Source organism: Rana temporaria, chromosome 1, assembly GCF_905171775.1.
Source record: "Rana temporaria chromosome 1, aRanTem1.1, whole genome shotgun sequence".
Lineage (NCBI taxonomy): Eukaryota > Metazoa > Chordata > Amphibia > Anura > Ranidae > Rana > Rana temporaria.
Window position 1 is genome coordinate 148,846,688 of NC_053489.1, and position 27,334 is coordinate 148,874,021.

At 41.8% G+C, this 27,334-nt stretch overlaps 1 protein-coding gene across 2 annotated transcripts in view; it reads left to right on the top strand.

Moving 5' to 3' along the window:
• The window catches only part of HSD17B4 (hydroxysteroid 17-beta dehydrogenase 4), a 427,477-nt gene extending 401,174 nt beyond the window's left edge, over positions 1–26,303 (top strand). For both annotated transcript variants that reach the window (XM_040344026.1, XM_040344036.1), the window contains exons 23-24: positions 11,728–11,855; positions 24,032–26,303. In XM_040344026.1, the coding sequence (XP_040199960.1) occupies positions 11,728–11,855; positions 24,032–24,121 (218 nt within the window). In that variant the 3' untranslated portion in view covers positions 24,122–26,303. The remainder of the gene's footprint in view (positions 1–11,727; positions 11,856–24,031) is intronic.
• Positions 26,304–27,334: the final 1,031 nt, after the last annotated feature.

Here is a 27,334-nt window from a genome sequence, read left to right on the forward strand (position 1 = left end):
CATTACACTATTCTGTCTGTCTACCTTGCAGACATTAATTTTAGGCAAACAATTTTTTTCCTTTACAACTCCTTTAAGGCTACTAATCATTCTTTTTCTCTTTTCTCACTTTGTAGCTGGTGTGGGATATTAATACTGTTCGAGTGTTTTCTCTTTAATATTCATGGAAAAAGCTCTAATTTCTCATTCTTTCTCACCAGCTCCCTAAGCTAAAACCAGATGAGCCAAGACTAATTCTACCATTTTATTATTCACTATTTAACTTTAATATAAGTTTTGTTGCATTTTGTTCATACACATAGTGGTGATGCCCACAGCAGCCAGTTAGATATGTTATCTTTAAAAAAAAAAGACTGCAAGGACTGAGTAGCTCTTATTGTGGCTCATACACCCACCGACCACTTTATTGGGTATACCTAGCTAGCTGCTCTAATTCTTCGTGGCATAGATTCAAAAAGGGGTTGAAAACATCCCTTTGTGTATTTATAAAGGGATGGACATGGTTAGAAAAAATACTTAGGTAGGCTGTGGCATTTAAATGATGCGCAATTGGTACCAAGGTACCTAAAGTGTGGCAAGAAAATATCCCCCACGCCATTACACCACCAGCCTGAACTGTTGATACAAGGCAGGATGGATCCATGCTTTTATGTTGTGTACGCAGCTGAAATCGAAACTCGTCAGACCAGGCAATGTCTTTCCAATCTTCTATTGTCCAATTTTGGTGAGCCTGTGCTAATTGTAGCCTCTGTTTCCTGTTAGCTGTCAGGAGTGGCAGCTGGTGTGGTCTTCTTCTGCTGTAGCCCATCTGCTTCAAGGTTCAATGTGTTGTGCCTTCAGAGAAGATATTCTGCATACCTTAATTGTAACGAGTGGTTGAGTTTCTGTTAACTTTGTATCTTCTTGAACCAGTCTGCTCATTCTCCTCTGACATCAACAAGGTATTTTCATCCACACAACTGCTGCTCACTGGATATTTTCTCTAAAGATGGTTGTGCGAGGAAATCCCAGCAGATCAGCCATTTTTGAAATACTTAGACCAGCCTGTCTGGCACCAACAACCATGTCACTTAAATCCCCATTCTTCCCCATTCTGATGCTCGGTTCGAACTTTAGAAAGTCGTCTTCACCACACTTGGCTGATTAGCAATTTGTGTTACCAAGCATTTGAACAGGTGTACCTATAAAAAAGTGTCTGGTTAGTGTATATGCTGTCCTGTTTTCTCATTCCTCTTATCTATTGCTTGCATCAGCCCATGTCTGAGTTAAGACTCCTACTGAATGCCACCTATCGGCAAATTACATTACAATTACAATAGTACATCTTATCGAATAGCATCAGATAAAGCACTGCCCGCTTCACCCTCTGCCAGTTTAAAGGCTAAATTTTTACCTAACAACTTTGTACTTTACTGGTAGTACTTGTACTGTACTGATATTCAGGTAAGTGTTGTTGTCAAAAGTGAAAACATGGGACAGGGACCTGGATATGCAACAAAGCCCAAAACTTTGTACATAAAAGACCAGAGCTCCACACCACATCCAAGGTGACCATCTAAGGTCAAAGCCAATATTTACTATCCAGAATTTCTGGCGTCATTAATATGTTGAAATCCTGGGTCTGTCAAAGCATTTTTGGTTAACAGACAGTAAACCAATGGTTTGGTTAAATCCCCAGGCAGCATAAACAGCAGTGAAAACATGGCAAAATATGTTGTGAAGTTTGTGCAGAAGTGTTGACAGAAATTGTCATTTGCAGAATTCTGATAATAGCAGCAAGTTTCCGTGCTTTAACAGACAGAACAATGCTTAGAGCTGGCATAGTAATTCAGCATCTCAAGCATCACCCTTGTTCTTTGACTTTGCACTACGATGATATCTTGTATCACATCAACATGCCAGTGTTTGCTTTGTGTAGCATGATTTATTTGTCACGGACTCCACATTCTATGCCTGTTGCTGTCATTTCATTCCATTACAGTATGTGTTTAGAGGTGGAGAACTTTTTAAATGAACTGCGACAGAGAAAACTTCAGATAAAAAACTACAGAGCTTTTGGGATCAAGAAATATAAAATTAAATTGTACAGTAGAAGCAGTTTTTCTGTATATTATGTATACTTCTGCTTTGTGTAAAAAGTTATGACAGGTTTGCAGAGACAAACTGTGTGTGAACATGAGTTTCCTACAAGCCTTGTATAGTTTAGAAAAGATCCTCTCTACCTTTTTACAAACCCAATTCCCAAAAAGTTGGAACGCTGTGTAAAATCTACATAAAAACAGAATGCAATCATTTGCAAACCTCCAAAACCTATATTTTATTCACAACAAAAAATGGAAAACCTATCAAATGTACAATTTTTTATATAAAGAAAAAATACATTTTGAAATTGATAGCAGCAACATGTCTCAAAGTTGGGACAGTGCAGCAAAAAGCTGCCAAAGTACAATCCCAATTCCCAAAACGTTGGGACAGGGCCCACGGTGTACCATCCCCTCTTCTTTTAACACTATGTAACGTCTAGGGACTGAGGAGACCAGTTGCTGGAGGTTTGGCAAAGGAGAAATGTCTTGTTGTTGGCTGATCTACAACGTAGGATTCAAACTGCTCAACAGTCCAGAGTCATCTTTGTCTTGGTTTTCGTTTCAAGATGTGCCAAATAATTTCAACTGATGAAAGGTCTGAACTGTAAGCAGGTCAATTAAGCACCTGGCCTCTTCTACAAAGCCATGCTGTTGTTTAGATGCAGTATGCCCATGGGTGCTCAACATGTGGCTTGCAGAGCCCTCTGATGTGGCCTGCAACCACCTGCTTTGGGATGGCTGGTTGGAAAGCCCAGATCGTTGGTTGCCAACCCACCATCCCAGAGCCTCAGAGTGGATGGAGCCATTGCCAGAGTTTCATGTTGATTAGCTGCACTGAGCAATATAATTCTTAAATATCCTGCGGGTTCGGTGCGCCTTCTGAAAGCACACCAAAACGCCTGAATGCAGGAGTTTTGGTAACTTTCAAAAAGTGCTCCACATCTGCAAGAAATAGAAGTCTATGGCAAAGTGAAACTAACCTGCACTGTGCTGCACCTGTTTTGGTAACTTTCAAAAAGTGCTCCACATCTGCAAGAAATAGAAGTCTATGGCAAAGTGAAACTAACCTGCACTGTGCTGCACCTGTGGTGTTGGATAAACTGCAGGGCATCGGTGTGAAAGCAGCCTTAGGCCCCTTTCACAGAATCGGTCTGATCGGGTCCGCCTGTCTATTTGTTTCCTTTTGTGATTGTGATGAAAGAATTGGTAAACATCCAATTGGGATGGTCCCATTGAAAATGATTACCCTGATTTTTTTTTTTAATATTCATTATGCTATTTAAAATAAAATATTTATTTCATGTGATGTTAGCTGGAAGCAAAAATCACATACGGGAAAATAAAAACAGTTAATTTTAATAGAGCAAATTTTCCCAAGTATGAGGGCTGCTCTCCAGGACTTAGACTGGGAGAGAATATTGGCATCAATGGGCACAGAACAGAAATGGGAATTCCTCAAAAAGACTGTGAACTCACTGCAAAGTATATTCCCATGGGCAATAAGTTTAAAAGGCTAAACATAAAACCTATGTGGCTCACAGCCAAAGTTAAAAAAGCTATAAACTATAAGAAAAGAGCCTTTAAAAAAATATAAAAATGAAAGAACACTAGTGTTTAAATGTTACAAAGAATATAACAGAATATGTAAAAAGGAAATCAAGGATGCAAAAACTCAAACCGAACGACAGATTGCAAAAGAAGACAAACCCCCAAAAAATCTTCAAATATATTAATAGTAAAAAGGTGAAGTCTGAGCATGTAGCCCTTTACAAAATAATCTAGAGTGGGTGACTGGGGACAAAGAACTCTAATTTAAATACTTTCTTCAGCTCTGTGTATACAAAGGAGCATGGGGGAGCTCATGTTCCAAATGATCCACAATGGCTCAAAAGTGATATGGTCCAGAAATATTTATACAGAATAAAGGTGGATAAAGCACCTGGGCCTGATGGCATCCACCCACGGATCCTAAAAGAATTGAGCTCTGTAATTTCAAAGCCATTGTATCAAATTTTTAGGGATTTATTAATGACAGAAATAGTACCACTGGATTGGCGCAGGGCCAATGCGGTGCCTATATTTAAAAAGTTACCAAGTAACTATAGATCTGTTGGTTTAATTTCTATAGTTGGGAAGATACTGGAACGTTTAAAAAAATGACCACATAGATGAGTTCTTGCTGGGAAAAAAATATTTTAAGCAACAGACAGCATGGATTCATGAAAGACCAGAAATTGTCAGACAAACCTGATTTCTTTTTATGAAGACGTAAGTAAAACCTTGGACAGAGGGGTGGCGGTGGAAGTGATATACTTGGATTTTTCAAAAGCATTTGATACAGTTCCGCACACATGACTCATGTGTAAGGTAAAGTCTACAGGATTGGAAATATCAGTTTGTAAATGGATAGAAAACTGGCTAAAAGACAGAATTCAGAGAGTAGTGGTTAATGATTGTTACTCTAAATGGTCTAAGGTTATTAGTGGTGTACCCCAAGGTTCAGTGTTGGGACCCTTACTTTTTAATATATTTTATAAATGATATTGGGTCTGGGATCAAAAGTAAAATTTCTGTCTTTGCAGATGACACCAAGCTATGCAATTTACAAGCCGACCTCAATGCTCTGTCTAATTGGGCGACTAAGTGGCAGAGGAGGTTTAATGTTGATAAATGTAAAGTTATGCACTTGGGGGCTAAGAATATGCATGCATCATACATACTAGGGGGAGTACAACTGGAGGAATATGTAGTGGAGAAGGATCTGGGGGTTTTGGTAGATCATAAGCTCAATAATGGCATGCAATGCCAAGCTGCGGTTTCCAAAGCAAGCAAAGTCCTTTCTTGTATTAAGAGAGGTATGGACTCCAGAGAGAGAGATATCATTTTGTCCCTGTACAAATTATTAGTAAGACCTCATCTGGAATATGCAGTTCAGTTTTGGGCCCCAGTTCTTAAAAGGGATTTTGGGGAATGAAAAGTGCAGAGAAGGGCAACCAAACTGATAAGAGGCATGGAGTAGCTCAGCTATCAGGAAAGATTAGAGGAACTGAATTTATTCTCTCTTGAGAAGAGGAGATTAAGGTGGGATATGATCAACATGTACAAATATATAAGGGGTCTGTATAGTGAACATGGTGTTGAGCTATTCACTTTACGGTCAACACAAAGTACAAGGGGGGACTCTTTAAGTCTAGAGCAAAAGAGATTTCACCTCCAAATACGGAAAGGTTTCTTCACAGTAAGAGCTGTGAAAATGTCCAATAGACTCCCTGCTGAGGTGGTTCTGGGCAGCTCAATAGATTGCTTTAAGAAAGGCCTGGATACTTTCCTAAATGTACATAATATAACTGGGTACTAACATTTACAGGTAAAGTTGATCCAGGGAATATCTGATTGCCTCTCGGGGGATCAGGAAGAATTTTTTTTCCCCTGTTGTAGCAAATTGGATCGTACTCTGCTGGGGTTTTTCACCTTCCTCTGGATCAACTGTGGGTATAGAATTGGGTATATGGGATTGTATGATTATTATTATTATTATTTTATTTTTGTTATCGTTGAACTGGATTGACTTGTGTCTTTTTTCAACCTGACTAACTATGTATTATGTATTTAAAATTCTGAACCATTTAATTTCATTGTGGCCCACAATTGGTTAATTGGTTACTAAATCACATAAGTGGCCCTTTTCGAAAGGTTGAGCACCTTGCAGTATGTGGTTTGGCATTGTTCTGCTGAAATATGTGAGGCCATCTGTGAAAGAGACGTCGTCTAAATGGAACATATGCTGCTCTAAAACCTGGATATATCTTTCAGCATTGATGGTGCCCTTCCAGATGTACAAGCTTCCCACTCCATACACACTAATGAACCCCCATACCAGCAGAGATGCAGGCTTTTGAGTGCAGATAACAAGCCAAACAAGGTCCTTTTCCTCTTTGGTCTGCAGGACATGTTGCAGATGGTTGCCAAAAAGATTGTCAAATTTTGATTCCTCTGACCACAGAACAGTTTTTCACTTTGCAAAAAAAACAAAAAATGTTTTAATAATCTTTGGCCCAGAGAACACGGTGGCATTTTTCTGAAGCCTTTTCAGATATGCTTTCTTCTTTGCATGATAGAGCTTTACCTTGTATTTTTGGATTGCACGAGGAATTGTATTCAATAGAGATTTTTGGAAGTATTCCTGAGTCCATGCAGTGATTACCATCATAGAATCGTGCCTGTTTTAATGCAGTCCCATCTGAATGTCAGAAAATCCCAGGCATCCAGTATTGTGTTTCGGCCTCGTCTCTTACGCACATATATTCTCCATATTCTCTGAATCTTTTGATGTTATATACTGTTAATGATTCTATATTTGAATTGTCTGCAATTTTACGTTGAGAAACATTATTCTGAAATTAAAACAAACCAAAAAGAAACCCCGCTCTCAAAATGAGCATATAGATCAATAAAACAATGTCAATTATGTGACAACTGGATTAAAGTGCTTAATAAGTCCAAAGAACTCCAAAATAAACATAAAGTGAAGTCCCATGAACATTCCGTTGCCTTTAAACGCCTTTGTGACCAAATATATGACTTGTATATCTCCTCTTCACCAACATTCTGGTGCATCCTACTCACCAGAGCATATTGATCCCCATTACGGGTAGTCAAAAACAGCATATTTGTGCGTTTCCACTTGAAGAGAAAAATGGCTTGGGCAACCCATCGCTGGCAATGCTCCTAGGTTCCTGTGCTTTGTGGGCTTGGAAGCTCTCTGTGTTAAAATTCAGACCTTGTTTTCCTAGGGACATGTGTGTCTGTATTACCTGCCTGCAGAGCGGTCAGCAAAATGTGACACCACATTGATTTTTTATTTTTTTCAGCACATATTTTTGCGCAGGTGTAGGGTCAATTCACCCATTTCATTTATTATTTTAAAATTGTTCGACAACTTTTAGACGCAGCTTTTCACAAATTGGCGAACCTCTGCCCATTATCTAAGATGCACTTTTTATAACTAATCCTGTTGCCAGTTAACCTAATTGCAAAATGTTCTTCCAGCTCTTCCTTGTTAGAACCACTTACTTTGCCAGCTTTTTGTTGACCTCTCCCAGCTATTTTACTTAAAATGGTACATATTGTCACTTTAAACATTTGATATGTTCTCTCTTTTCAATTGTTATGAGACCTGCAAATCAATGCATTCTGTCTTTATTTAGATTTTACGCAGCATCCCCAATTTTTTTGGGAATTGGGGTTGTATTAAGTATATTTTCTTATTATTTTATTCATGCATGTAGAGCCAGCATACTTGGCAGAGACGCACTGATGGCATTGATTTTCTTCACATTATTCCCTGCTTTGAAATGTGCTGTCAGTCTTATTTTCCTGCAATAGTCATACAAGTGTACACACAATGTTTGATAGAAACTTAAGTAACAGTATATGCTTGGATTGTGTAAAACTAAGCAAGTTTAGAAAACCCATATTAACCTAGAGAAATGGAGGTGGGAATGTGCAAACATGCAGATGGTGTTGCTGGTGAGAATTCACAGTACCCACTGTGCTGCCTGCTGTTCTGAATTTTTTTTTTATGAACTTCTGTTTCGTATATGCAAGCATTATGAGTAGTATCTTCTAAACAACAATGTTTAAAGTGGAACTTTAGTTTTAAAAAAATGCAAACAGGTGGGTTTTTAATGCATGCACTAATGTTTTTTATCTACCTATCTGCACTGTACACTGACCACCGCTCAGTGTGCATTTTCAGCATCTGCTGAGATAAATGAACTCCCGCGCATATGCATGAGTGACATCATGTTGGGGAAACTTCTCTTTATTCCTATTTTGGAGATGCAAAAGTAAGTGATGATGTTTTTCCAAAGTTCTCTTAGGCAGTTGTCACCAAAACATGTTTTTTCATATTACCCTATTTTTAGATGTGACAGGCATGTAAAGGGTAATTAGGAGGATAGAATGTGGAAATGGCATATCTGCACATTGAAGGTGTGTAATCCATTATAGATGCAAGAAAGAAAATGCATTTAAATAATACTTGAAAGAACATGATATGGTATTTTCAAGATGCTAGAGATAATAGTCAATACAACATAATTTATAAAAAAAAAAAAATAGAAAATATTTTTTTAATAACAGCAATAAAAAAAACTGATGAATACTAATCATTGACCGTTACAGGCACACATCTAATACCGAACATGTAACAGTGATAGATTGTATACAGTTGACAATAGCGTCCATTTTTGTTCAACACTTTTGCCTGTAAAGATGCATCAGGACTGGATGCGGAGAAATATTTTAAATAATTTTTCATAAGAAGTCCAGCTTTAGATGTAAAAAAGAAGAAAAAATGCACATAAATATACATATTGTTTTGCAACAAAGCTATACATTACAAATATTGGTGAGGCATGCATGTGTAATCACCCAACAAATGTGAGAGAAGGGGGAAAAAAGGGGAAGCTATAGATCAAATACAATCTTCCTCATGAGCTCCCTACCTCATGGAGATACGGAGGTCACTACAACGGAACCAATCCCCTCTAGGTTTCTGTGTATGCACATCATTCAGTTCCATTCAAAAATTGCCAAAAGTTCCCGTAAGGGGGGATGAGAAACATCCATACTATTGAGAAACCTCTTGAAATGCCTGTAACAATACATTCAATGATTGATGATAAAGAAAACACAGCAGAGGGAGGTTTGCGCAACCCCTAGACAGGCATACCTAAATGAAAGAGCTGTACCCACCTTCCTCTGATTATTCAATTATCCATCCAAAAGGAGCTCCAACCGGCCACAAAATGTAATAAATTACATTTATTCTGCTCTGTTCTACTCTGTCCAGAGATATCTAATTACAAAGAAAAAATATATATGTAGCGGTACCTCTCTTCCCGAGCTCCAAAGTACACGAACCGCCGCTAACCGCCGAAGTGCAATAGGTTCCAACCGGCAACTCTCTCCATACACCGTCCTTAGTGGCCAGTAACCCAATCCCCTCCAGTAACGAGACCAAGCTCCATTATGAGGGTAAAACACAAACTCATTTACTGTGGGCTACCCGCCCGTATTTATGCAGGTCTCCCACCTGGTGGACACTCCCCTAGGGGACCAGATGGGAGACTGAAATAACAGACATTAAAATCTATAACTTTATAACTGCCGAACATTTTATATTCATATAACGTATCCCCAGATAGCCTGGAACTGAGGGCATATTATTGGGGAATAGCGCCCAGATCCCATCCGCATAGTCCGATCGCCTCGTGGTCGACATACGAATGGGCGACTTCATGTAAAACGGCAAAGCAGACGAACACAATATGTCCAGTATACGGATGGGTCCGTCACAATATATATCCCCTTTTAAAAATAGCACAGTAAAATCATCCAATTGACACTATAAAGGGTTAAAGGCACATCCTCACCCAGAGATGAATCCTCAATGATTTGTGCCTATGCCCCTCCTGAGGCTATCGATGGTGCCTTTCCAAAATAGGGGGGGGGGCCCTGGGGGGACTACTGTCCACCTCAAAAGTGAATGGCACCGACTGCTAGTAAAACAACCTGAAAATGACACAGGCAGGAAGTCTATTAGTAAGTCCCTTTACAATCATAATGCTGCCAATAGCCGTTTGAATTTGGCAATATCTACCTGTTGTGTGGATCCCGGTCGAACATGAGCTCCTTTGACTCTCCCCACATGGCTGACGCCGTGTGGGGTTTAAATGGCCCCCCCGAGGCGCCAAAACATGGCGTGTGACGTCACACAGAGCTGAAGCCTCACAGATGAGGAGGGGCCTGAGATGTGGACTGAATCATGGAAAACAGGAAGTGATGCCACTTCCTGTTCGCATGCCCTATTGCACAGATCGACATTCTGTGCTGACACCACACTGATGACAAGTCATCAATGGGTGTAGATGACTTATAATAGGACAAACCTAAATCCCCACAACGTCACAAAATAGGGACCCCTCCGGGTGGGCAGACACCAGTCTCTGCTTAATTATAAGCTGGATCAGTGGTCACCCTTGGGCGTCCATACGGAAACAAAGGCATATGAACGAAATCTGAACATTGTGATGGAGACACACCCGGAACACCAAGGGGTTGGAACAAAAAAAAAAAACCTACAGTAATGGAGGGATCCACCACCATGCATGGCATACCAAACTAGCATACATATAAAAACACACCAAAATACAAACATCAATCGAATAACAAAATTCATATAAAATATGATAATTAACACAATATAATACATTTTTCCTCCCAAAAACATGAGAGATGCTGCTGGCACAGTGTGTCAAAGGCAATCCACAGGAACCGTGTCACGTCTGGAGTAGGCTAGAAGTGTGCCACTATCATCCAAGATGGTGAACATGAAAGGAGAGAGGGCCAGGGAAGCGTAAAGGATGTAGGGGAAAAAGGTATATGATGGAAATATGTTTTTCATCTAATCAGATATTTCCTTTAAACTTGTTTTGCTACTTCAAGACTTATTCTTCACTAACATTTGTTATTTTAAATTAAAGACTTGTGTGACATACTGTAACAGACAAAACGTGCAACGCCAGCTTCAGAAGTTGGCCCTATCCCTATTCTTGGGCAAGCAACTCAGTTCCTGCTCAATTCTGGCATTGGAACTTGTCCAAAAGAAAATAAATGTTCCACTGTGGCCCCAGACTTTAACCTATGGAGCTAGCTCCTGAACTCGAAGCTTATCAAACCTAGTAGAGTATTACTCTTGCACTTTTTCATTGACAATCGGCCCTGGTTCATTTTTTGATTCTTCTGTGATTGGCTGCTTTGTCAATAGGGGACCTTTTTATTTATTTATTTATTTATTTATTTATATATATATATATATATATGCCCTAATGTACATTTATTATACATGAAAATGTGAATATGCACAGGGTGCTGTCCCCAGAACAGCAGGTAATTGTACTGTGGATCTCGCACAAGTGCAAAAGAGATGTACATTATTCTTGATGAAACCTTTTGGCATGTATCTACCTATATTTCAAGTGTATCTCTAGACAAAGCTTATATTTTTCTTTGTATTCTTGAATTGAATGGGGAAGCGTTAGGGCCTCTGTCAGATTTTAATTGCTGTCTATGTTGCTACTGGGCTGATTTACACTCTCTCTGTTTGTCCTGAAAACTATTCCGAAGGGAATCTTTAATGGTTGTTACCAGAATAAAAATTGAGTAGGTCTTTCTCATTGAATTCTGTCAGTGTTCTGTGTAAAGTAGTACATAATTTGCCTGTGCTATTAGGTTTATTGAAAATGACTTGGATCGAATAGTTCTATGCAATTCCCTCCCTGAACCATCTAAGCTCATCACTTCTATCTGACCCGAGTGTCTAAAAGCCATTGTCGTTAAGGAAGCTCAGCTCTCAGGGACCCTACCAGCAGAAATTTTGTAGGGGCCGTTGGGAGGTTACCATAATTCAGTCTAACAGTACTCCAAAAGCTATTAATGCCATCATGATAAGACACTGGACTCCGTGTAAGATCAGAAGGCACATGCAAATTAACTGTTTTAGATGATATACAGTGGAGAATGGATATGCTGTTCTGTTTCATATAATAATTCCAAACTTCTATTTTTCCCCAAAAAGCTATTGACCTGAAGAATGGAGCTGGAGAAGTCTATCGTGGTAATGTCCGTGGCCGAGCTGATACCACATTTACCCTTTCTGATCAAGACTTTATGGATATTGTTTTGGGAAAACAAAATCCCCAAAAGGTAATGAATTAAACAATATCTTAATTCAGAAATTAGCGTGAGCTGACCTTGAAGCTATGTCCAAGACATGAATCTCTTGAAAGTTTGGCACACTAATTGAGTTGTCAAGAAGATGAACGGGAATTGGAACCTACAGTTAGCTGAATACCGTTAAGCAATTACGTTTAAGACTGAACAAAAACATTAGGCAATGGACATAGCGTAGTGTCACCCTACTTTTGTTTAAAACATCGAGACTGCTAAAGCAAAGCTGATATTTTTTATGCTGTGTTTTTATCCTTAAAGCAAACATGTGCTTTGCTCATGCAGAACAAAGCAACGGGTTTGCATTATTCCAATCTCCTGTAGTACAGTATACATTTTCTCTCCATCTATCCCATGCTGATCAATTTAGACACTGGAAGGGATGAAAGCACCCTATTCATCTAGACATGAAGGACCATGAGCCTTACCTAAAGCAGAGTTCCAGCTTGTTTTTTTTTTTTTTTTTTAATAATCCCCCATAATGATCGCACCTAATGCTATTCATAATGGAATGTGTATAAAATGTAGGTATTATAAATCATGATCTTTTCAAATAAACTCACTTTGTAGTCCCCAGTGAGCGTGCTTTCATCTTTAGTGTGGGCATCTGAAGCCCATATTTCTTTATCGTACATCACGGGACACAGAGAAGCATAGTAATTACTATGTGGGTTATAGAGAGTACCTTCAGGTGTGGACACTGGCACGCCCTTAAGGCAAGAAGTTCCCTCCCCTATATAACCCCTCCCATACCGGGAGTACCTCAGTTTTTTGCCAGTGTCTAAGGTGTTGGTCACGAGTGAACATGTGCTCCAAGGAGCTCCACTGGAGGGATCCATATTGGATGTAAAAAGCCTCCATGAAATCCGGATCCGTCCAAAGTGCTTCTGAGCCAAAGTGGACGGTACCCAGGCCCCGGTTAAGAAGAACGGGGTTTGGCCTGTAATGCTTCTCTTTGAGAGCTGGATCCTGGTTATTCAGTACTTTGGTCAATTTCCTAATACCAAAAGTCTACTGACAGGGTGCGATATGGGTCCAGGGGTGTGGTGTTCCTGTCCATGGACCCCGGTCCCTGAAGGTCTATAGATGCTGCTCTCCATGATGGGTGAAGATTGGACTGTCTGTTTATGCAGAGTCCTGCAGCGTTGGATCAGGTAAGTGAAGGTGCTTCAGGACTTGGTCCTAGGAGTAACCTTCCTTTATTTGAGCCATTATGTTTGCCTAAGCTATCTGTCTGTGCTTCTCCGATATGGTCCTGTGTGTGGTGGGGAGGAGGGGTATCTCTAGTCAGGTAGTTAGCCCCTCCTGTGCAGGTTAAAAGCAGAAAAAGTTGTCCAAAATGTTTGGCTTCACTTGGCTTACCTGGTCCTCACATGGAGCTGCGGTGTTCCATCCTCATGCATGAGCACGTAGCGTCATGCGTGCGACATTTATGTGTCTTAGGCGTGCACGCGCAAATGAACTTTTTTGTACGCTGCTTCGGTGCGCACGAATGTGCGCGGCGTGATCCGTGAGATGCGTGTGACGACATGTGCGCACGGGCTCTATGAGACTTGAGATTACAGGACAGAGCAGGTCAGGTGATTACACCTAGTCCTTATATGCTCCAGTCCACCTAACTGGTTCTGGCTGACGGTGGACACAGAGATCTTGTGCACATACTTTCAGTATTTGGTACTGGTGGTGGACAGTGACATCTGCTTAAGGCGCATTGTGGGCTCTGCACCTTGCCAACCATCAAATAGCAGCGTCAGTGCTGGTCTATAGGTTCGCAAGTAGTTGCAACTATTGTGAGTACCTTAGCTTTATCATGGCTAAAGGCTCAGGGACTAGAAGCAAAAAAGCAAAGGGATCGCCATCTGGCTCAGAGGATCTCGGGCATGCTCCTGTGGCTGCTTCCTCTCCTGATAAATTGAAGGAGGCCCAGGGTGAACCATCAGGGCTGTCAGATGCCTGTTCTGCCCTTGTCCCACCTGCTCCAGTTTTTGTGACACAGGAGGCTCTGGCCTCAGCTATGGGGTGTCTGGAGCAGAGATTAGCGACCTTGATTGCATCCTCTCTCTCAAGGGAAAAACGCACAAGGAGTCCCTCGATTTGGGGCATGTATCCTCAGAAGAGGTTGATTTACCCTCTGGAGATCTGGCAGAAGGTCAGTTGGAAGTAGTGGACTCTGAGGATTCCACTTTGGGAGAACCCTTTTCGGCGTCGCAATCCGAAAAATTGTTGGTCCAGTCCCTCACTGAGATGGTCCGTTCGGCCTTCAAGTTGCCACTTTCAGAGCCAGCTTCAAGTGCAGTCTCATCTTTAGGCTCCTTAAAAGCTCCTCAAGCTAATTATTCCTTCCCGGTTCACCCCCTGCTGGAAGGGCTTATCTACAAGGATTGGGAACATCCAGATAGATATTTTCTTCCTCCTAAGAAGTTTTCGGTTTTATACCCCATGGAGGAACAATTCACTAAAAAATGGGGCATCCCCAAGGTTGACGCAGCTGTGTCCTGCGTAAACAAATCTTTGACCTGTCCAGTAGACAACGTTCTGGTATTCAAAGATCCGACAGACAAGAGATTAGAGACTTTATTAAAAACCTCTTTTGCTTCGGCGAGAGGAATAACCCAGCCTGCAATTGCGGCTATTGGGATTTGCCAGGCCTTGAAAGACCAGTTTAAGGGGGTCTTAAAGGAATTGCCGGCACAACAGGCCCAGAATTTGGCTGAATTTCCCAGAGCATTATGTTTTGCCATAGATGCTATTAAGGACTCCATTCAGAAGTCCTCACGTCTCACTCTCTCGCTAGTTCATATGCGCAGGTTACTCTGGCTGAAGAACTGGTCTGCTGAAGCCCCGTGTAAAAAATTACTGGCGGGGTTTCCCTTTCATGGAGAGCATTTGGGGAAGATCTGGATGCTTATATTCAGAAAATTTCCAGTGGCAAAAGTACACTGTTGCCAGTAAAGAAAAGGTTTAGGGGTTCCCCCTCTAAGAGATCCTCCTCTCCTATCCCTAGTACTTCCGGTACCAGGCAGTTCCGACGGCCTCCTGGACGATTCAATGCAGGTGGAAAGCCACAGGGCCAGCCTCAGGCTTCCAAAAAGCCTTGGAACCGTAAGCCACAGGCCAAGCCAGCATCTAAGTCAGCATTATGAAGGTTCTCCCCCACTCAGCCGGGTGGGGGGAAGGCTTTAGCTGTTTGCGGAGGCTTGGCTGGACAGGATCCAAGACAGGTGGGTCCTCTCTACGGTCTCCGGGGGCTACAAGCTGGAGTTGAGCGAATTTCCTCCACCGCGCTTCTTAACCTCGAACGTCCCAAAGGACCTCGGCAAAAGAAGGTCCTTAGCATTGGCCTTAGATCATCTGTTATCCCAAGGGGTAATCAGAGAACTGCCAGTGGAAGAACAGGGTTTGGGGTTTTATTCCAATCTCTTCACTGTCCCCAAACCAAACGGGGATGTAAGACCCATCCTGGACCTCAAGGCCTTAAACAAGTTCCTAAAGGTCCAATCATTCCGGATGGAATCGATCAGGTCAGTGGTGGCCTCCCTGCAAGGAGGGGAACTACTAGCGTCCATCGATATAAAGGACGCATACTTGCACGTTCCTATCTTTCTCGACCATCAGAAGCTGCTTCGCTTCGCGGTAAATCACTTCCAATTCGTGGCCTTACCTTTTGGTCTGGCCCACCGCTCCTCGTGTTTTCACGAAAGTATTGGCTCCACTGTTAGCCTATCTAAGGTCTCAAGGCATATCCATAGTAGCCTATCTAGACGACCTATTGGTGGTAGACCGGTCAGTGGCCGATCTAAACTCAGCGGTACACAGAACCGTAAAATTTCTGGAATCCATGGGTTGGGTTCTCAACCTGGACAAGTCAGCCTTAATGCCTGTGCAAAGGCTCTCAATATTTGGGTCTACTCATAGACACAAAGCTAAAAAGGGTCTTCCTGCCCCAAAGGAAGTTCGAGGCTTTAAGAGAACTAGTTCAACTAGTCAAAGCAAAGCGTCAGCCTCCCATTTGCCTCTGTATGAGGTTACTGGGAAAGATGGTAGCCTCGTTCGAGGCCGTTCCATTTGCGCAGTAACACTCAAGGGAGCTTCAACATGCCATTCTGTCCGCTTAGAACAAAAAGGTTCAAGCCTTGGATCTCCCTATGGCTCTCTCCCGGTCAGTCCGGCAGAGCCTTTGTTGGTGGCTGGTTCCCCGGAACCTGCTAAAGGGGAAGTCCTTTGTTCCCGTGACATGGCAGGTTGTGACCACGGACGCCAGTCTGCTAGGCTGGGGTGCAGTCCTGGGAGGTTTGTCTCTCCAGGGGAAATGGTCAGCCTCCGAGAGGTCTCTACCCATAAATCTGCTGGAATTCGAGCAGTCTATCTAGCCCTGTCAGCTTGGTCAGACAGGTTGAAGGGTCTTCCGGTCAGGGTTCAATCAGACAATGTCACTGCCGTGGCATACATAAATCACCAGGGGGGCACAAGAAGTCGTGCAGCCCAAAGAGAGGTGAATCGAATCCTGACCTGGGCAGAGAAATATGTCCCATGCATATCTGCAGTGTTCATTCCGGGAATAGACAATTGGCAAGCAGACTACCTAAGCCGCCAACAGGTGCTTCCGGGGGAATGGACTCTTCACCCCGACATCTTCCAGAGCATTTGTCAGAGGTGGGGAACACCAGATGTCGATCTCTTTGCATCGAGGTTCAATGCAAGGGTGGGCAACTTTCTGTCCCGGACAAGGGATCCACTTGCTTACGGCACGGATGCACTGGTGTTCCCATGGGACCAGTTCTCCCTAATGTATGCGTTTCCTCCGCTGCAATTATTACCCCGTCTTCTTCGCAGGGTAAAGTCGGAAGTAAGACCAGTGATTCTGGTGGCTCCAGCGTGGCCCAGAAGGGCCTGGTTCGCGGACATTGTAAGGATGTCCGTGGGGCAACCGTGGTCCCTTCCGCTTCGGCCGGACCTATTGTCCCAGGGGCCAATATTCCATCCTTCCTTACCGTCTCTCAATTTGACGGTTTGGCTATTGAGTCCCATATCTTAAAGAAAAGGGGTCTCTCTAATGCAGTGGCATCTACTTTGATTAATGCCAGAAAACCGGCATCCAGACTTATCTATTACCGAGTTTGGAAATCTTATGTGGCCTGGTGCGAGACCAGGGGTTGGCATCCCCGGAGGTATCTCATTGGCAGAATTCTGGAGTTTCTGCAGTTAGGGGCAGACATGAAGTTGGCCCTAAGCACCATTAAGGGCCAGATCTCGGCCTTATCGATTTTTTTCCAAAGGCCACTAGCTACACATTCCCTGATCAAAACCTTTTTGCAAGGTGTGATCCGGCTTAGTCCACCAGTCAAGATTCCCTTGTGTCCATGGGATCTGAATCTGGTCCTTTCTGTCTTACAGAAACAACCATTTGAGCCCTTGGCTCATATTCCTTTGGTCCTTCTGACCAGGAAGGTGATTTTTTTGGTAGCCATAACCTCCGCTAGGAGGGTTTCGGAGTTGGCGGCCTTATCTTGTAAGGAACCGTACCTTATATTCCATAAGGATAGAGTGGTCCTACGGCCCCACCCGGCTTTCCTACCTAAAGTTGTTTCAAAATTTCATTTGAATCAGGATCTTGTTCTCCCGTCTTTTTTCTCAGAACCTAGTTCTGCAAGGGAGAAGTCTTTGCATACGCTAGACGTATTAAGAGCAGTTAAGATCTATCTTAAGGCTACTGCTCAGGTCCGGAAAACTGATACATTGTTTATCCTGACAGAAGGTCCCAGATGTGGGCAGGCAGCGTCGAAGTCCACTATCTCCAAATGGATTTGGCAGGTCATTACTCAAGCCTATGGCTTGAGGGGAAAGGTTGCCCCGTTTAAGGTTAAAGCACATTCCACTAGAGCGGTGGGTACTTCCTGGGCAGTGCATCATCAAGCCTCCATGGCTCAAGTCTGCAAGGCCGCGACATGGTCATCTGTCCATACTTTCACTAAATTTTATCAATTGGACATAAAGAATGAGGAGAGCGCCTTTGGGCGCAGTGTGCTGCAGGCTGCAGTTTGATTTCTCATGTCTGATGGCGCCCGGCTTATTTCTTGGGGTCTCCCTCCCCTCATAGCATTGCTTTAGGACGTCCCACATAGTAATTACTATGCTTCTCTGTGTCCCGTGATGTACGATAAAGAAAATAGGATTTTTATAACAGCTTACCTGTAAAATCCTTTTCTTGAAGTACATCACGGGACACAGAGCACCCACCCCTCTTTTTTGGGGTATTTGGGACACTTATTGCTTGCTACAAAACTGAGGTACTCCCGGTATGGGAGGGGTTATATAGGGGAGGGAACTTCTTGCCTTAAGGGCGTGCCAGTGTCCACACCTGAAGGTACTCTCTATAACCCACATAGTAATTACTATGCTTCTCTGTGTCCCGTGATGTACTTCAAGAAAAGGATTTTACAGGTAAGCTGTTATAAAAATCCTATTATTCCTCCTTGTGTGATATGGCACTGCTGGCTACCCAACATGCACCTCCCGATCTCGAGCATGCACATATAATACAAAGCGCAGTGCGATGCTACAAGTGGCATCATGTCTGCCCACCCATTGGCTCCTGGGATATGAGTGTCGTCAATCTCAGGAGCCAGGGGGGGACATGAGCAGAAGTGGAGGATTAATCTTACATAGATGGTATTTACATTGCTGCAAAAACAAAAGTGTCCAAATGGGAGTCACAAACTGATAATGAACACGCTATAAATATTATAACCCAAAATAACTGAGTTGGAAAAAGGATCACCCCCTTGTGTCCTTATTTTGTTGAACCACTTTTTGCTTTAAATACAGCCTTTAGTATGTTGGGATATGTCTCTACTAACTTTGCACATCTAGACAGTTAAAGTCTATTTTTTAATTAAGTATTGCACCTTGTACAGTATAGGATTTCATGTCATCTGTGCCCAGTCTTGCCAGGAAGAGTTAATCTAGCTCTGAGCAGTCCTCTTATCTTTTTTTCAGTAAGATAAAAACTCAGACCGAGAAATAGGAGTCAGTTCTTCCCCCTTGCTGTGAGTGACCGTGATTTAAATATCTCATGCACGAGTGTGAGAAGGGCATTCTGTGCTCTTCAGATCCCCTCCTCCTTTCTTCTCCAGCTCTCCCAGGATCAGCTGCTGTACACCTCAGCATGATTGTGCATGCTGATGTCATGTGGTTACTTTTTTGTGTTTTGACTGGATGTTAGTGATCATAGCAGAAGTTTAAGAGATGTACAGGCAACAATGCATGTCGACAAGGGGAGTGTAGAGGTGGATGGGGAGTCTACTGACATCAGGACTCCACCCACCGAGCTCTGGGCAACAAACCCTCCCACAGAATCTGCAGTTTTTCGGGTCTCATATCAGACAGCGGTAAGGATACATGCAGGAGGCATGCATAATCCTTACAGATAACCACTATGGCAGTAGTTTAGAAAGGATGAGAGTGGATTTACATCCACTTTAAGTTCAGTCCAGTTGAATTTGATGGTGACCTTTTTGTGGACTGCAGTCTTAATGTCATTTCACAGATTTTCAATGGGGTTTAAGTCTGAGCTCTAACTAGGCCTTGTAAGGAAATGTTGATTTTTCTTCTTCAACCACTGTGTGGTAATTTTTGCTGTTTGCTTTGCGTCATTGTCATGTTGGAAGGTCAACCTTCTTCCCATTGACAACTTTCTAGCAGAGGGCAGTAGATTTTCCTCAAGAATTTGACAGTATTTTGCCCCATCCAGTTTCCCTTCTAGCCTGACAAGTGCTCGAGTCCCTGCTAAAGAGATTACCACCTCCATGCTTTACTGTATGCATGGTGTTATTTGAATGGTGAGCTGTATTGGATTCCTGCCAGACATATCGTTTGGTGAATTCATTTTAGTTTCATTTGACCATAACACCTTTTCCATGTGGCCTTAGCATCTTTAAGGTGCGTTTTGGCAAAGCTCAGTCTATCTTTTACACAGTGGGTTTATTTTCCAAGCTTCTCAATTGAATACTATTTGCACTAACCTATGGAAATAATACTCATGAATTGTGAATGCAAATGAGAATACATATGTTAAGCATTTAAGTTTTACATTTTGACTTTATGTGCGCACTCTGCAGTTTTCATTAACCTTGAATAAACGTTAATGTGAAAAAAAAGAAAGGGAGAAATAAAGAGACACAGACAGCAATAAAATACTTTTTTATTATATGCCTTGGAGCAAAAAAGTGGGGTGCGTAGCCTGTGGAGGTTGCAAGAAAATGGCCTGCACACATGATAAAAAGAACATGTATAACATAAGCCCTTGGTAAACATTTAAACTTGCTTTGCTGAGTGCTGGCCATATAGCGCCTTCAAATCCCTGGTTGATCCTTTTCCACTTCATCCAAACAAAGAAAAAAGTTTTGGCTAAAAATACACTTTAGTATCCCGGATCCGCAGGCCTGGGCCAAATATAAAATACTTGCACTTAAGCAAGTAATCACTAATGGAGAGCTTTCCCCCTTTCATGTCTTATGTGCCAAATTTCATGTCCACACTCAGATCCATTTTAGGTACCTTCAATTGGCTCATGCCTTTATGTGTCAGTTCTTGGGCCAACCAGTTGTCTTGGAGTATTCTGAACTCGAATTTACCCTGCGGGTGAAGGATTTGGAGAAACCCACGTCCCAACTCTATGGGTCCCTGTCCCTGTCCTCCCTCCGCAGGAAATGGGTGGGGGACATACCAGGGCTGGATGATGACGACTGGAGGGAGATTTGGGACTTTCCCTTCCCCCCCCTGGTCTCAGCATGTGACAAACTAGTCCAATATAAAATTATACATAGAGCTCATTATACCCCTCATAGGCTGCACCAGATGTCGCCGGACCATTCTCCGGCGTGCTGGCGCTGCTCGCACCAGTGGGGCGACTTTTTTCACATCCTCTGGAATTGCCCAGCGATAGCGCAGTACTGGACGGCAGTGCTTCAGATAATTGTCCGGACCATCAAAATTAGAATCCCTTATGATCCCAAATATTGTCTGCTGGGGCTGGTGGAACAGCTGTCTGTACTTCGAGCCAGGAAAATACTCATCTGCCTGCTACTGTAAAATGCCCGCAAGGCTATTACAATGCACTGGAAAAAATCCTCTCCTCCCTCTATTAGTTATTGGAGAAATCTAGTCAACGCCAGTTTACCCCTCTATAAAGCCACCTACTCGGTTAGGGGCTGTCCACAGAGATTTGAGAAGTTATGGGCCTGTTGGTTGGAGGATGCTGCCACAGCTAGTGATGCAGCAACTACTGACTAGTCTATTGGATTCTTTCTAGTTTTGGTAATATATTGACCCACTTTTATCTTTATTTTGGGCTGTAACATCCTTCTGTTATTTTGTTGAGTATGCTATATCCTGTATTTACCCTCTCCCCAGACTGGGGATGTAGTTTAGTAAGATGTTTTGTGTGTACTGTTGTGTCCTGCTGCAACCTGTTCCTGTGGCAGAAAATGGCCCCTGTGTGGGTCAAAATTGTTTATTACTGAAAACCTGAAAAAAAAAAGATACACTTTAGTTCTGTAAACCCAGTTGCTATCAGCAGTCATTACCAAGAACATCAATGCAAGAATCCATATTTTTCTCTAACTCTTAAAGCAGATTTTCAGGCAAGATCTTTAATGGTTAGTTTACTTTTAATTAACATAAAAAAAAAAAATTGTGCATTGCACCTTACTACAAAGCATAGGTGTGCGCACATTCTATTGCATTAGGGTATGCACCCCAAAGCTCAAACACACACTACTGATAACTCGCAATGTTCATTCAGAAAGGGAAGGGGATGGTCAATTACATATTTACTGGCCCCTTACTTCATTCATTCTATAACATCCTTGAAGCAACAGCTGGCGGAAAAGGATGGAAGCTGGTAGCACTGCAGGGGGAAGAAGGGAGCCAGGGAAGTAGGGGGAATCTGTGCTGTAAAGGGTGATTAGGGTGTGCCTGGGCACACCCTGTGCGCATGCCTATGCTGCAAAGGGTAGTTATAAATCGGGGTGGTTGCCATCTTTCTGTATAGCCTTATTACTTCTAAAGCAGAACCTGCAGCTTTTCTTATTAGAGCACTGAGAGTGTTCCAGCTGATAATATTGAACCAGTCCCTCCCATTATAAATCCATATACAGGACATTGTGAAACAATATTGCTCTGAAAAAAAACCATCTTTTTCTTCAGAACAAAAAAAGGTCGGGATCAGATACAAGGGGCCAGATTCACGTAGCGCAGCGGATCTATAGATCCGCTCGTTCTACGTGAATTAAGATCCGCTCCCGCAAGTTTAGGAGGCAAGTGGCTAATTCACAAACTACTTACCTCCAAACTTGCGACGGCGGATCCTAAATCCCCCAGCGGAATTCAAATTCCGCAGCTAGGGGAGTGTCATATTTAAATCAGGCGCGTTCCCGCGCCGATTTAAAGGCGCATTGGCGTCGTCAAGGGAATTTCACGGCGTGCATTGCTCCCACTGACGTCGCTAGGACGTCAGTGGTTGCGACGCTTACGTAAACGACGTCCGTCCGTATTCGAGAACGACTTACGCAAACGACGTTAAAAAATTTAAATTCGACGCGGGAACGACGGCTATACTTAACATTGGCTGCGCCTGATAAAAGAAGGGGTAAGTATACGACGGAAAACCGCTACGGAAACGACGTAAGAACACTGCGACGGGTCCGCGTACGTTCGTGAATTTGCGTATCTCGCTGATTTACATATTATTTATCGTAAATCAGCGGGAACGCCCCCGGCACCATTTTTAAATTGAAAAAAAGATCCGACAGTGTAACACATTGTAACACTGTCGGATCTAGCCCTATCTATGCGTAACTGATTCTATGAATCAGGCGCATAGATAGGACCAGTTTACGTCAGAGATACGATGGTGTATCTGTAGATACACTGTCGTATCTCTTTGTGAATCTGGCCCAAAGTTTGTTAAAATCCTTGCAATGTACATTGCCACCCCTAGGGAATTTTTTTTTTTTTTAAGCAAAAGTGGAGTTACTTTTGAAAATGTAATGTACTTTTTAAAATTTCAGTAAAGGTGAATCTGGCCCCTAAATGTATATTTACAATGTAATGTAAGTATGCATATTTTATACCTGATAGACCGCTGTGGAAGCTGACAATCACTGTAGTATTAGGGGCTACTATATTGTGGGTCCTGTCCTGAGCAGCTGCCCCACAGGGGGTCGCTTACAACGCTGCCATTTATAGAATGCCTTGTACTTTTTTTCAATGAACATAAGGTGCTCTGTGATTGGAGGAGCTGGATAGGTATGGCGGTGATGTCCGCTTCCACAGCAGCGTATTGGATACGCATACTTACATTTTTCTAAGCTGGACCAGTGTAAGCACATAATCGAGATCATTCCTGGATTTCAGCTTTAAAACACAAATGTAATTGTACATTTAAACATTAAGCAAGAGAGTATTACCTGCTCTTTTCAGTCAGATGATGTAGGACACGTATAATCTTAACCGAGTAGAGAAGTCACCACTGTGCGGCTTTGCAATCTGTTCCCAGATCTATACCAATTAAATGTACAAGACATAAAAGAAGAATACAAGAGAATGAGGGCATAAAGATATAAAATGCAAAGGCATTATCTCCATACCACTGAGTCAGCAGAGAGACTAAACGTTGCCTTTAAGGCACGAGTATCATTGTGGATTGCAGCACTCAGCATTCTCTTAAGCATCACAAGAATTCTGAGAGCAATATATTTACCGCACGAAAGACTGTTCTCCTTTCAGCATAAACGCCAAACATGCGCTTGCAATGTGTGCCATCAGCTGAAGCACTTTATTTCGCAAGGCATTTAATTTAGAGTTTTCTTTCTTTGCTTCTTGCCAGAATCTGACTGCAAAATTAAGTGTGCATTTATGTCTTGTGGGAAGAAAAGATGGTGATTTCAATGTATTGCTGATTATATTACATTGAAGCTTGTTCATCTTTGATGCTGTGTGCCGTGTTTTTGGAATTACTCATTTCAACTCTTTTGGGACAGACTATGCTTTTCAAAGTGACATTTCTACAGAAAGAGAAAAAGCAGAGTGGGGATGGAGATAACAAAACAATATCCGAGTGTTTGATGTTTCTTTTTTCATTTTATTCTTAGGCGTTTTTCGCTGGTAAACTCAAAGTGAAAGGCAACATCATGCTGAGTCAAAAACTGGAGATCATATTGAAAGACTACGCTAAACTGTGAGAATGTGACTGCAAGATCAAGCAATGCCGTCCTGAAGTGTACCTGTCATCCATATACAATGAGGATAGTGCCTAAATTTACAGAGAGTGTACTTGCCTCTTTGCCCCCAGCCCTGCACTGTTCATAGGTTCATTTCTAGAAATGTCTCCCAGGAGCCTTTTAGATCACATTCAAACTGGCAGTGTCAAATCTGTATTTATTTGCATTTAGAGGACATTTTTTCTAAATGCAATAAGCATTCATTTTCACTGGCCTCATTCACACTCAACCTTTAACTGCATCGAGGATCTAATTGGTCACTTCTGGCTAAACTCTTTTAAAGTAGGAACACCTAAACACGGGAAGAAAATTAGACGTGTATGCTTCCCAAATAACTTTTCCTGAATTTAGAAAAAACGAAATGCAGGAGTGTAAGTGTGAAAGTGACCTTAGTGTAGAGCAACATGGGCTGATTTGCTAAAAATAGAGGGCAAAATCTGATATTGCTGTGCATGGTAGCCAATCGGCTTCTAACTTCAGCTTGTTCAGTTAAGCTGTGACAAAAAAAAACTGGAAACTGAGCTGAACCTTTTATTCAGAGCTGCACCATATTTTGAACTCTCTAGATTTAGTAAATCAACCCTATTATCTTGATTCCACCATATCATTGCAGTAATCATTTTGTCTGAGTATCTTCTTCAAACTAGACTATTACATGTTACTAGTAACTTGGGCTTTAGGCATTGATGATATGAAATGACAGGCAGACTTCTCTGAAAAAAATGTATTCGTACAACACACTTGCTGCCTCAGCTTTGTATGGTAGACAGGTACTCTTAATCAAATGTATGCTAATCAAACAGTATAGCAACAGTCATAATACTGTCATAATTAACAATACCAAGGTTGTGATAACATTCTAGGTTAGTGGGCTATTGGAAAGCTGGGGCCTCCAATTTAAGTGCCCACTTCATAACAAGAAGCAGAATCCATGTTCAGAATTCTTCAAGCAGACCACTGATGTTTCAGTTAAATGTTCATGCAAGGTCCATTTAAGCCATTAAGTATTTTTTTGAAGAAATGCTTTATAGAAATAAAAGTGAACTACTGAAGATTCCTTTGTTATATGTTGCCCTAGCTGGGTCCCTTTGATCACTTTATTTCATCTTAATGGACAAAAATGCAGATGGTATACAAAATGAAAAAGTGGCAGATCAGGGAATGAAATCGGTGTTAACGAAGGCAAAGCTGAATTTCTCCTTAAAAATGACTAACAGTTTTACCAGCAATTTGTTTTTGTTCTATTAAAATGGTTTCCAAACCTAAAAGTTAATACCTACTTAAAAATCCCCTGCATGTTGCAAAGTGAAGACATTTCTCCCTCCAGCTCCTGCTTGTTTTTTTGAGCTTATGTCTCAGATTCACTTGCTAAGACGGTAGTAAAAAGTCTTTAATGTTGATTTGCAAGTGCCCTAATATCGCAAATGGCTACTTTTGGTAAGCTCTAACCTACGTAATGCCCACAAGCAGTGCTGCTAATTTAGACAGTTATGTGGCATCATTTGCAAGCATTACATGATGTGTGACCAGCCCAAGGCCATGCATTTCAACATCACATCGTATTTTTGATGCACCCAGTTATGAAACGGACTATAGGTTTTCTGGCGTATTAGAAAATCTTTTGTTGCCAGTGTTTTGCAGAGTGCCAAGAGTCAGGTTCACTAAAGGTATCACCATTTGGTGATCGCTTCTAAGACCGGACCATCTCACAATCCCTTTTAAGATCTGTCCATCTCAGGATAACTTATTCTTCTGAGACCACTTATAGAAAGAGACTAGCATTTTCCCAGCTTCCTAACAAGGATGAGTAGTAGGCACACTTGTGTGTTGCTCTGCAGAGGGATGTTAACCCAAAATCTAATTTTATGCAAAAATAGAGAAACCATTTGGTGTGAATTTGTCTTCACTTAACAGCACAGCCAGTTTGTATTTTTTCCTTTGCTAGCTCACAATAATGCACAGAGGGGACCTAGCATTTTCTGCTAGTTGAGCGAAGAATAAATCCTCCATTAATGTCCTATTAAATGGAATTTCCATCTGATTGTCTTAATGAAATCTCTCATCAGTATCCGTTAAGCCCTCAATGATATAATACCTTACTTGTATGTAAATATGAAATTTAATAAAAACTGATTGATTTAAATCTGTGAGTTAAATGTGTATTTAATGGTCACATTGCCTGCACTGGGGAAGAAGTCTGTTCATGCTCCAGTGAATCGGTTTATTAGATAATGTCATTGTTTTCTTTATTTGTTTTTTTTTGCCATGCACGCAACATCACAAATATGTTCCACTGTGGCCTGCAAGCTGTTCACTCCAAGGATTGTTGTAATGTTTCATTTATTGCTCTGCGATTGTGCCTCCTATAAAGCCAAAACAGATATTTAATAGTCCCTAAATCATTTGCTTGCTGTATTTAATATGGATTTGGAGTAATGTATTGAGATTTGTCATGTCATCCAAGGTTACGGAAATGTATTAAATCCTCTCCAGTGTACAGGACTTGGAAAGTGAGGATGAAATCACAGGTGCAGATGTTAAAATCCAGTCTGTGTAGGCTATTACAATTCTAGCTATCCGTTGTCATTCTGGAGATCACAAAGCGGGTTTAGTTATTGTCTCAGCACAGGATTTTAGGCAGAATAGATGGCTTTTGTTAAATAAGGAAAAGAGAGCAAAATAAGAATTGGTATTTAGAATTAAATATTTATATTAAAGTTTAATGTTATTTACATTCTTTAAGGGCAGCATAGTGGTACGAGAGATGACCAGTGTATGTATGTGTAAATATTTGTATATACAGTATTTTACAAAAGAATTATGGGCCAGATCCACAGCCAGCCGCCGTAACTTAAAAATTCCCATTTAAGTTACACTGCCGGAAAATTTCTACCCACGTGCCCGATCCACAAAGCACTTACCTAGAAATTTTCGGCTGTGTAACTTAAATCCGGCCGGCGCAAGGCGTTCCTATTCAAATGGGGTGAGTCCCATTTAAATTAGACGCGCTCCCGCGCCGGCCGTACTGCGCATGCTCACGACGTCATTTTCCTGACGTGCATTGCGCGGTTTTACGTTATGCCGAGTTTTGTGAATCGCACCGGGTAAAAAAAGTTGCGTTGGGAAAAAAAAAGATACGGCGGGAAAACTAAAATTAAAAAAAAAATAAAATAA